This window comes from Oppia nitens, unplaced genomic scaffold, assembly GCF_028296485.1.
Source record: "Oppia nitens isolate AA-2021 unplaced genomic scaffold, nextdenovo-longstitch-racon4-pilon3 scaffold1_pilon_pilon_pilon, whole genome shotgun sequence".
Taxonomy (NCBI): Eukaryota; Metazoa; Arthropoda; class Arachnida; order Sarcoptiformes; family Oppiidae; genus Oppia; species Oppia nitens.
In genome coordinates, this window is record NW_026533199.1 from 272,679 (window position 1) to 285,140 (window position 12,462).

General features: G+C 35.1%; 1 protein-coding gene across 1 annotated transcript; it reads left to right on the forward strand.

The window, feature by feature from the left end:
- The first annotated feature begins 338 nt into the window (after positions 1-338).
- On the forward strand, positions 339-7,089 carry LOC128952520 (E3 ubiquitin-protein ligase SHPRH-like). The gene is made up of 12 exons (XM_054297929.1): positions 339-782; positions 849-1,457; positions 1,559-1,695; positions 1,796-2,150; positions 2,227-2,904; positions 2,982-3,640; positions 3,699-3,872; positions 3,956-4,141; positions 4,236-4,415; positions 4,960-5,448; positions 5,769-6,817; positions 6,894-7,089. Exons 1-12 carry the CDS (start codon positions 476-478, stop codon positions 7,087-7,089), a joined length of 5,019 nt encoding a protein of 1,672 aa, XP_054153904.1. The 5' UTR covers positions 339-475.
- The last annotated feature ends 5,373 nt before the right edge of the window (positions 7,090-12,462 follow it).

Consider the following 12,462-nt stretch of genomic DNA (forward strand, 5'->3'; position numbering starts at 1 on the left):
TTAATTACCCGAATATAACATTTAAAAAAAAACAGTAAAAAACAATATTATTTATTTACGGTTTGGTTTTTTACATTCAAAAAAAAATTACAAAAATATATAATAAAAAAATATAATAAAAATTAATTACCGGATTTTGCGTGTGTGTGTGTGAACCGGTTGGACGAACCGTTTTTTTTCTCTCAGTATTATTCTGTATATACATTAATATACTGTACAGTAGAGTAACCGTACGGTTCGGTTCGCATACAAAATATAGTTTTAATACTTTACGAACACATCTCTACTGTTACGACACATAATAATAATAATTGACAACAAAAACAAATAATAAATAATTTTTTAAAACAAAAATCGTTTTTTTGACGACAACTTCAATGAATTGTTTCTTTAAATTAAATTTAATTTAATTTTAATGTTTTAAAAGACATTTAAAAGACCCGCCGATTGTTTGTTTGTTTGGCCACCGATTGTTATGCCGCGACTAAAGTCTCAGCCGACACACAAACGATCGCTAATCGATAGCGTGAACAACGATAATGAAGACTTGGATGACGTTATCATTGATTTAATTGATGACAATAGTAGTGGTAATGAAGAAGAGCCGCCGTCACAGCGATGGCCAGCGAAACACCGACAGCGGCGACGGCGCCAACGGAAACGTCAGAAAACCGACTACGAGTTTGCGGTCGACAAACAGTTTGAACAGTTTATAGCCGACGCCAACCTATTCCTGACCATTCATTATCATCAACGACAACAACAACAACCATCAAATCAAAGTGATTATTAGTTTTTTAATTGATATCTTAATCTTGATTTTAACTAAATTATGATCTCTTTTAAAGCCACCGCTGAAGAGGAAGCAGATGTTTCATCTGTTGATAGGCCGTCGCCGCCACCGCCGCCGCCCGACTCATGTCATTGCCATTTGTGTAGTTTTTCGGTACGGATTTCACCGCCGCAGCCATCACTACCATCTACGGCGTCGTCGTCCTCTTCATCGTCATCATCATCAGTATCACCACAACAACAACAACCATTAAATGATATCGACATCGATTCGGTTAATCAGAAGCTGTTCTACTTATATGTTAAACACAAACCACTTGAATCGTGTCTATACTATGAGTGTAATCATACAAAAACTGGTCGACATATTTTCGGTAATAAGTTTAAGACCAACAACACCAACAACAACAGTGATAATAATAAAGAGATCAGCTATGAGTTGATTGAATCGTTGAATACAAATAGTTTGTTTTATTTAACAACCAATTTGGTCACCGATAATGACCAGTGGCTAACCATTGATGTCTGGCTAATCCGATCGGCCGTACATCAGTTGGACTATCATTCGCAGACCGTTGGTCCGCCAAACATGAATATGATGACAGTTATGAACCATTTCTATGGCTATGAAGAACCGATTTATGGTGACAACAATTTGCCGAAAGGTTTTTTTTATAAATTTATTAATTAATTGATTTATTAATTTATATTTTAAAAAATATTTTTATTTTTTTAAAATTTGTTTGTTTTGTTTTACATATAATAGATATCTCTAACGAATTTATCGGTGATTTATATGCAAAGATTAAACAAAAACACAATGAAAATCAATACAAACTAATCGATTATGATGTCCAGCATCGGTCACTGTATCCTAAACTTAGACAATATCAAAGAGATGCTGTAATATATATATATAAATATTTATTATTGTTATTAACCGCTTACCCGGGTAATTATATTGACATTAATTTGATTTTTTTTATTTATCAATTTTTTTTAGGTCCAATGGATGCTGAATAGAGAACAAAACAATATGATTCAACCGTATCAGCGATTATACGAAACAGTGGTATCAGTTGATGGCCTGCAAACTAATTACAATAAATATCTGGGATTTTTCATCGACGACAACAATAGTTCAATAGATAACTATGTTTACGGTATATCTCGTAGCGGAATATTGGCCGATGAAATGGGTTTGGGAAAGACTATCGAAGTTCTTGCAAATATTCTATGCAATCCTAAACCGGTCGGCGGCGGCGGCGGCGATGATGACCACATCGATGAAGACACCGGTAGTTATGATGCAGACATTCAACAAGAATCTCTTGACGATGATTATGATGAATATGATGGTTATTATTATCTTTATTAGCGATTTATATATATATATATATATTATTAATTGATCCATTTTTTTCTCAAAAACAGATGAATGTTTTGCCTGCGTTTGTGGCGAGTTATGTAACATCCGATGGTCTCGAAAACGGAATCTCATTCTCAATGATAATGACGACGACGATGACGACGATGTTGTTGTCGTAGATGATGATGACGTAAACAATGGCAGCGACACTGAGATTGAGGACAATAATGTTGATAATGACGACTGTGTTGATGATGATGATGACGACGACGACAAACAATTGCAAGAATCTCCATATAATAACAATAATACAAAAGATTTACAAATGGATAATAAAATTAGGAAAATAGCTGTCCATAGGTTTGTCAATCATAAACCAGTTGTCGAAATAATTGACAAATCATTGTCGTCGTCGCGAGGATTAAAAAGAAGAAAAGCTAAACAACAAAAACAACGACTCAAGACATTAGTCCGGTGTCGTGTTTGCCGATCCTATCAGCACTCGTCGTGTGTTAACTATAGATACGACGACGACAATGATAGCCAAAAGCCGCGGCGGCGTCGGCGCCCATACTATTGCGGTCATTGTTGGGTACGGCCGGGTATGAAACGAGTCGAATCGCGGGCAACATTGATAGTAAGTCCCCGATCCATAAGCCATCAATGGCAGGACGAGATTGTCAAACATGTCGACTGTTCCGGTCTGAGTGTCTATGTGTACGAAGGAGTCAAATCGAAAAATGGTTTATTTTTTAATAGTTTCGGTTAAACTGATTGATTGACTAATTTCTTTGTTTGTTTGGCTGGCTATCAAAAACAGGTTATATCCAGCCGTTTGATTTGGCCGACAACGATATCGTATTGACCACCTATGAGACTCTGAGGTCGGAAATCGATTACGTAGATCTGCATCACTCGAATCGATTTCGTTATCCAAAACGATTCAATTCGACCCCATCGCCGCTGGTAACCATCGACTGGTGGCGGATCTGCTTAGACGAAGCCCAGATGGTCGAGAGTGCGCTGAATAAAACCGCCCAAATGGCCCACCGATTGTATGCCCGACATCGCTGGTGTATAACTGGTACACCTATTCAGCGATCGCTGAACGATATCTACGGTTTGCTATTGTTTATCGGCGAAGAACCCTATCATGAACGACACTATTGGCATCGTATGCTATACTGGCCGTACACTAGCGGTATAACCGCGCCTATGGTACAGGCGTTGAGCCAATGTTTTTGGCGTCAAACCAAACAGGATGTCTGGCAACAGTTGGATATACCCGAACAAACTGTTACCACCAAAACCTTACGGTTTTCACCAGTCGAACAGCACTTTTATTTGAGACAATACTGGGAATGTAATCGTAAACTCAATGATAAAATCAAACGCTTCTCCGATCTGTCAATTAAACTCAAAGATCTCGACAGGAAAACGGTTAGCCTATTGATGACACCGATGCTTACGCTAAGACAAGTAATTAATTGGTTATTATTTAGTTGATATGATTTTTTGATTGTTTGTTGTTTTGTAGGCCTGTTGTCATCCGCAAGCAGTTCGCGGAAAGTTTTTACCGATTTCTAAGAAGACGATGACAATGGACGAGGTGTTGAAGACAATGATTAAGAGTACACAATACGAGTGCGAGGAAGAGCATCGAAAGTTTATAGCGGCACTCAATGGACAGGCAGCCTGTCATATAATACAGGTGCTCACAGTGTCAATATATATACAGTATATTAGTGTTTATTTAAATTTTTTTTTAAATTGATTTTTTATTTTAATTTTTAGAAAAATTACGAGAAAGCCATCGAACAATACCGGCGGGCATTGGCTTCGATGGTCGACTACAAGGCTAAAGATCTGTTCCGTACGGATAAGTTGCAACAAATTCATACGTTACACAATTTGGCCGACATTTTCGACCTGTGCGGTATCAGACAAATCGATAAGACCAGTGGCCAACGTTACGATCAGGTAATTATTAACCCCCCCCCCCCCACCCACCCGTCCGAGCGGTTAAATATGTTTTAGTACACTTTTTGTTTATTTGTTTGTTTGTTATCAATAGACTAGAACTACCGAAATAACGGTCAGCATTGAAATTATTGGCCGTACACTACGCGATGAGTTTATGCGCTACGAATCCATTCAGTTGCGCGACGAATATCTGGCCAAAGGTTTGGCCACAGTTACCGAAGTAACTAAACAATTGGATCCATTGATTGAAACTGTTGGCCAATTGCAAAATGTTTGTTTGTTTTTAAGTTTAGTTTAAGTTAAGTTTTGAGATTAGTTTACCGTAACATTAGTTGTGATTAATTTTTTTTTAAAATTAGTTATTTAAATCAAGCAAACAATTACCATGGTGGAAATTTGTTTTTAAGTTTTATTTTTAAAAATAAATTGTTTTGATTTGATTAGTTTACCGTAACATTAGATGTGATTACCCCGATTAAATTTAAAAAACAATTAGTTATTTGAATCAAGCAAACAATTACCATGGTAGAAATTTGTTTTAAATTTTATTTAAAAAAAATTGTTTGTTTTGAGATTAGTTTACCGTAACATTAGATGTGATTACCCCGATTAAATTTAAAAAACAATTAGTTATTTAAATCAAGCAAACAATTACCATGATGGAAATTGTTTTTTTAAGTTTTATTTTTAAAAAACTGTTTGTTTGTTTAGATTAGTTTACCATAACATTAGATGATGTCAGGGTTGTGAAGACCCCGATTAAATTTTTTTATAAAATTTAATATTTTTATTTTATTTTTAAAAAAAAATTACAGTCATTCGAATCAAGCAAACAATTACCATGGTGGAAATTGGCTATCGATTATTTTCGGACCAACAATGACGATGAAATCAATTTGATTCAACGGGTCAAAGACGTATTGGAAACACATTCACTGAAAGGACGGTTAGGTGAAGAACATCTGTCGACGTTTGTATCGATTGCCGACGATTTTCGCGAAGCTTCGGGTCTGGTCTACGTACTGGACAAATGTTTACGGGAATTGCATCACTCGCGTAGTGTACTCCAGCAACGAGTTCGGTCGTTGAGTCCGAAACCCACCGATCGGGAACTGAACGAAGCCATTGATTGTCATCTGAGACCCGAAAGGGATAAAGAGGGTAACCGTGCGAACAGTGTTGTCAGCTGTAAGTACTGTCGTATACACGAACTGTTCAATGACTACGAAAAGAAGTTGTTCTACTTTAGTGTTGTGGAGAAGACTGAAGAGTCTGCCTGTAAGTCAAACGCACTCATGGAAAAGGTATGTATGGATTACAACAACAACAAAAAGAAAGAAAGTCTAGTTTACAACCCATACCCTAACCTCTCAGGCTTTCCTCTGTCTCTCTGTCTCTCTGTCTCTCTGTCTCTCTGTCTCTCTGTCTCTCTGTCTCTCAGTCTCTGACTCTCTCACTCACTCTCTCTCACCATTGATTGCAATTTTATGGCAAGAAGTGTCTACTTTGCAGCCCAATCCCGGCCGCCCGCCCGCCCCCTCTCTATGATTGAAATTACCGTAAATGAGTTATAAATTGACATTAAGATTAAAGCATTATTTATTATTATTATTATTATTTTCAGCAACGAAGAGGCAATTGGGGCGACAGTGAACTGGAACAGAGTCTCAAAGTTATTAACCAATTGTTTCGACAAAAAGCATCGGCTAGTAGTCTACCTCAACATCGGATGGCTGTCGATGACGGCCAAACACATATGAAACTGTTTGACGCACTCAAGAAAGAGTTTCGCGGTCTTCGGGCCGTCTGGACGACGACCTATGATTTTGTGTCACAAATCGACGAACTAAATATGGCTACCATTCGACTCAGGGAACGACTACCCGATGAACCGAAACCTAAGGAAACGATTACCTATATTCTCGAACCAAACGAAGTCGGCGTACAATTGATTACATTAAACTCGGATGAAGTGATTGCCAAAAGTTTGCTAACAAAACGTTTATCGCATTTACATTATCTGAATAATCTATCCAATGATGAATCGACTCGTAAAGGTGGCCGTAATCCTGAACTGTGTCCCATATGTCAGCATCGGATGGGCCAGCAATGGGTTGTCCTACAGTGCGGTCACTCGCTGTGCGTCAAATGTCTGGATATACTGATCAACGAGTATTCCCGTAAAACATCGCAAGGTGTGACCATCGGGTGTCCGATGTGTCGCGAATTGTGTCCACTGTCGGCCATTCTCTATGTTAACGCTACGGAAACCGACGACGACGATGACATTGCCGTCGCCGGCATTGAAGTGGCCGGCAGTTGGTCGACAAAAGTCGAAGAAGTAGTCCGATGTTTACTCGAGATTATATCCGCCGATTCGACCGCTAAAACATTGGTATTCTCCACATGGGTTGATGTCTTGCAGTTGATATCGACAGCAATGGACGACAACAAAATAAGTCACGTTTTTATTAGAAATTCGGCGAAATTTAGCCAAAAAGTGGATAATTTTAAAACCAATCGGGAAATCAAGGCCTTACTAATGCCTATGGATTTGGGTGCCAAAGGTCTTAATCTAATAGAGGCCACACATGTAGTATTGGTTGAGCCGACACTGAATAGGGCTAACGAATTGCAAGCCGTCGGTCGTGTCCATCGAATCGGCCAAACAAAGTACGGGTTGAAAAATTAGCGATAATTTTGTTGTTTGTTATAAATGTTTTTATTTATTGTTGTTTTTGTTTTGTAGGCCAACACTAGTTCATCGATTTGTTGTCAAAAATACTATCGAAGAGCGCATCGCCTACTTGTATGACAGTCCCGTCACCGCTACCGCAGACGCCGGTAACGAGTCGACCAAACGTTTACAATTGGCCGACCAATCGGAGTACGCGTACATCACTTTGGATCAAATGAAACGATTGTTTGAAAATTATGAAAATTAATTTTATGTTTATTTTTTTATTTATCCTTATATTATGTTGTGCTATATGTATATATTTATTATTATTATTATTATAATTATATATTTTTTAAATATAGACAATAATTGACACAAAAAAAATTGACTGTATTATACTAGTATATATCTAATTTTTATTTTAATTATCAACTATTAATTATTTATAATAAATATTATATAATTATTTTAATTCTATAATAATTAATCATTGAATTTGTTGTGTGATTGTAATAATTAATTAATAATTATATAAGTTTTATAAGTTTTTTAAAAATAAAATAAAAATTCTAATTATTATATAATAAAAATGTCTTTTTAATAATTTCTATTTTTTAATATTAATGAATATTATTACCGTAATTATTGATAATTTATTTTTTTTTCATCTTATTATTATTAGACTTATGAAATAAAATTTTTAAAAAATACTTATAAAACACTTACCGGTAAACAAACAAACAAATAAAAAAAATAATTTATATGTTTTTGCTATTATTTATAAATAATACTTTTATAATTGAATTTATATTGTTTTCTTTAAAAATAATATGATTTGGTTAAACTATTTTTTATATATACAGTAAGTAGTTAAGACAACATGGTTCACGAGGGGAAGGCACAGTGCTATCCCCCATATAACTGTGTCACGGAGAGGGGGTTCACGTGATCACGTGATCCAACCCAACCTAACCTAAGTGTACTACACCAATGACGTCACCACTACCTCTACCCAAACCTAACTGACCAACTAACCGAACCTAACCTAACTGACCAACTACCCGAACTGACCAACTACCCGAACTGACCAACTTCCCGAACTGACCAACTACCCGAACTGACCAACCCTACCCAACCTAAGTGTACTACAACAAATGACGTCACTACTACCTCTACCCGACCTGACCAACCAACCGACCTGACCAACCACCCGTACCGACCAACTACCCGAACTGACCACATACCCGACCTGACATCACTACTATCACTACCAGTACTACCAATGTTTGGTATTTACTTGACTTGACTTTACTTTACATTTGTAACAATCATTGTTGTCATTGTTTTTATGAAAACTAAGTATAGGTATAATATAGGTATAGTATAGGTAGAGTATAGGTATAGTATATGTATAGTATATGTATTGTATAGGTAGAGTATAGGTATAGTATATGTATAGTATATGTATAGTATATGTATAGTATATGTATATGTATAGTATAGGTATAAGTATAAATTGTTTACTAGTTTGTGAAATTTTCCTATAAACACGTTTTTAGAAAATATATTTAGTTTTTATTTAGATTTAATTATAATAAGTTTATTATTTTAGTGAATATTTTGTATGTTAATATTAATATCTGCAAACCATGGATTCAATTAAAAGTAAGTATATATTTGTAATATTTTATAATTGATTTATCAAAAACTGGAAAAACTCTTATGTTTTGTGTTTCTTTTTCTCGTTTAATCAATTTAGGATCATTAAGAAGAAGATTATTTCAAGAAGAAGAAGATAATAACGAATATTCGATGGATACAAGTATTGTGGTTTGGAAATGGCATCAATTACCACATTGTGTACCTCCCGAAGTCATAATACCTTCAGGAATCCCATGGACTCCAATGAAATGGATTAGAGATGGAGGTAGAATAGATGGAAAAGGGGCTGAAGATATGGAAGATTTTTTGGAAATGGATCCATTTCCAATTCATCCATATTATCGACGGAAGTATTCATCAAAATCAAGCCCTATCCGACTCTATGGGTTTCAAAAAACACCCGAAAAGCCCGTAACTCCCGGCAAAACAAGAAAAAAGACTACAACTATCACAGCTGTACCATATTATTGCCATTTGACACCACCACCACCAACACAGCAACAAAATCAACAAATGATACCACCACCACCACCACCACCAACACAGCAACAAAAACAACAATTGATACCACCACCACCACCACCACCATCACTATCAAAACGTGCGGCCCGAAGAAGAAGAAACAAAGATAACCGGGCCAAAGCTCTTCAATTTTCTCGGGAGGCTGGTACTGTCGATATACGGCAAGAACATTTTCTTAAAAAACAAATTCGCCGAAACGACCGGGTAGCCGCCCGTCACTTAGCCGAAGGTATTACTAAGGCTCAAACAGCATCCCGTATAATGGCCAGCGCGGGTCACATTATACGGGAAAATTGTACGTCTACAGCTCAATACAAACAAATAGCCAACAACATTCCCGATCGTGTGAAATCACGAAAACATTTAGCCAAAGCACGGGTATTTGCGTCATTTGGACTTCGGACACGGGCTGTTTTAGAAGGGCACCAGAGCGGAAAATTACCCGAATCGACCCCATTCCCGTCGCCATCAAAAATATTTTGTCATTTAAATAAATGTTAATTAACTATTATTATTATTATTTTGGTTGATATGGTTATTAGAGGTAAATATTTGTTGAATATCGACATTGTAATCGGGACTACTGTCCTCATAACTATTTAGTAGACTAGTAGCCCGCTTGACATCAATTGGTAACAAATGATTAACACTATTCAATACCAAACGAAACTCGTGTATCAATTGTGACTTTTGTTCAGTTAGTTCATCGATCTTGACTTTCAACTTATGTTGTCTGATATCCGATTGTTTAGCCAATTGTTTCAAATGCTTGCGATAGGTCCGGCCTTCACGATTAAACTGTTGTCTCATTGTATCCGACTAACCATCAATGCCAGCATCTGGTGCTCCATTTGATTGATATGTTGTATAATAGAGTCATTCAATGCAAATAAACTCCGGTTTTGATCCATAAGCTTTTGATTGTTGATATTGAGTCAGTGATTTTTGTGGTACTTGACTTTATAGCTGTACAGTACATCCCGAAGCTCATTCTCGACCAACATATTATCAACTATAACCTTTGATAACTATTGCCTACTGTTGTCTGCCGTTTAAGTCATTTAAATTGCATATGAAAGTGGATTCATTGGACATTTATATGGAGACATACAGTGCCTTCAAACATATGAATCAATTAAACGATTAGATCTTAAGTTGACATTAGATAAAAATAATCAAATGATTGATCGTTCAATGTATGCATCGCTACAATCGGTCAACTGTTGGCCACAATTGACACATTTGACACTCAATTTATCGCATATGGATTACCAATTGTTTACCGATTTAGACCGAAATCTACCAAAACTTGAATACCTAACTATTTGTGATCCATTGGGTGTTTGTGATGGTTTACTGATTTAATTTTCTACTAATTATTTCTTTTAAAACAGTAATAATAATAGTAAGATAAAAACTAAAAAAAAATAATATTAATTAACGTAGTTATTAATAACTAATAAATTTAATGTTTTATTATTATTATCTATTAATTATTTAATTAATTATAATTTTATCAATCAATCAATTTTATGATTAAATCAAATAATTAATTAATTGAATGAATGAATGAATGCATTGAACAATATATTCAACACATTATTATTGGACAACAAATTACATAACATTTGAATAATAAATTGCATTTCATTTGTGACACATAATACAAAACCAATTGTTTTGTATTAATAATAATATAAACACATTTATCTGTTAGTAGTTTTTATTTTGAACATCAAAAGTATCACTCAATCGCTTCCAATAACAACACTAACATTACTATTGATTTTTTATCACCTGTTTATAGCATTTGATTGACAACACAATAGTGGATCACAAATGATAGCAAATAACAACAACAATGTCATACTTTGATCGGTTCGGCGATGATTTGGCGGCACTTATACTAACATATCTGCCATTTGAAGATCAGCTTCGCTTAGAGTGTGTTCCAGTTCCAGTAGTGGGGTAATCATCGGGTAACTAGCATTACATCCGATCTCAGAACAAAAATGAAATTCATTAGCAAAAGTCTGACGAAAAGGAAGTGCTTCGACAACAATAAATGGTTATCACTGATGAAGAGGTGTCCAAATGCTCAGTCTGTAGACATATCGTGGATTGCAGGCCAAGAGTTGTCAGTTTTGACACTAGTTTAACAACTATTGCTTCAATTATTGCAACATCTGTTGCAATAAGTAGTTTAACTACTATTGCAACAACAAATAATGTATTACACTATCATAAAATCTGACTACTCTATAAAATATTTATTATAAAAGCAAAGTGTATACACTATTATTGTATTAGTATTTATTAGTTTTGTTATAACTGATTATTATTGTGAATTAAATTTTTATCATCAAAATGGTTGGCAAAACATTGTTTCAAAAATCCATTTTCAGCAAAACTGAAGGCGAAAACAAATTTGACAAATTTGTTCGTGTATTGGAACACGAAAACGGTGAAAAATTTGTGGACATCCGACTGACTGTTTGCAATGATGGAGAAGATGTCTTCTACACCAAACATGGCGTTTATTTATATGGTAATGAATTCAAAGAGTTGTTGAAAAAGCTAGAAAACCAAGACTTTGGTTCGTTTGGAGATCATCGAGTTATCTCATTCATGCATTTGAAAAAACAATTGTATTGTTTTAGTATCATTAGTAATGGTAACATTAAAAAATTAAATGTCATATTCCCTGAAATTGACAATTTATTGTCAATGAAAGATGAAATCATTAAATATCTTAATTAATGTAATAATTGTATATTATAAAAACATTGTAATAAATAAATAAACAAAACAAATTAATTGAATAAATAAAATAAATTTTATTGATAAATAAATAAAAATTGTATAATTATTTACATTTTAATATGAAAACAAATAGTAATTTTTAATCCATTTCCACAATAACTCACACTTGTGTTGAGCACATCTCATATCAGATTTATCTGGTATGATACGTTCATGAAAATGACATGAATGGCCTCCATACATTCTCTTTAATGTCTTAAGACTAGGACATCCATACTGATCCAATTCAACGTAAGGTATAGCTATATTGGCTAAAACTACTACTATACTGTATTTTGATACAGACTCTGTAATCCTTTTCAATCTCATCGGTCATATCTCCGAGGAAATCACCGATCGGAGGGTCGTATATCAACTCATTTACTTCATGTGGACCCAAAAACTATGGATATCAAGTCGTTACTGGTGATGGCCGTGTGATTCAAAAAGTTAAAGTAAAAGGCATCTCAATCACTGAGGAAGTGAAACATAAAATAAACTTTGAAAGAGTTAAAGAGACTGCTCAGCACTACTTTAACAATACACCAATCACAACACTGGCTCCACAATTATGCTTCAGGGCCGATCAACTGCACAATGTGACGACATCAAAAGTAAATAAGATATATCAAGCAGTGTCTGAAAAACGTAG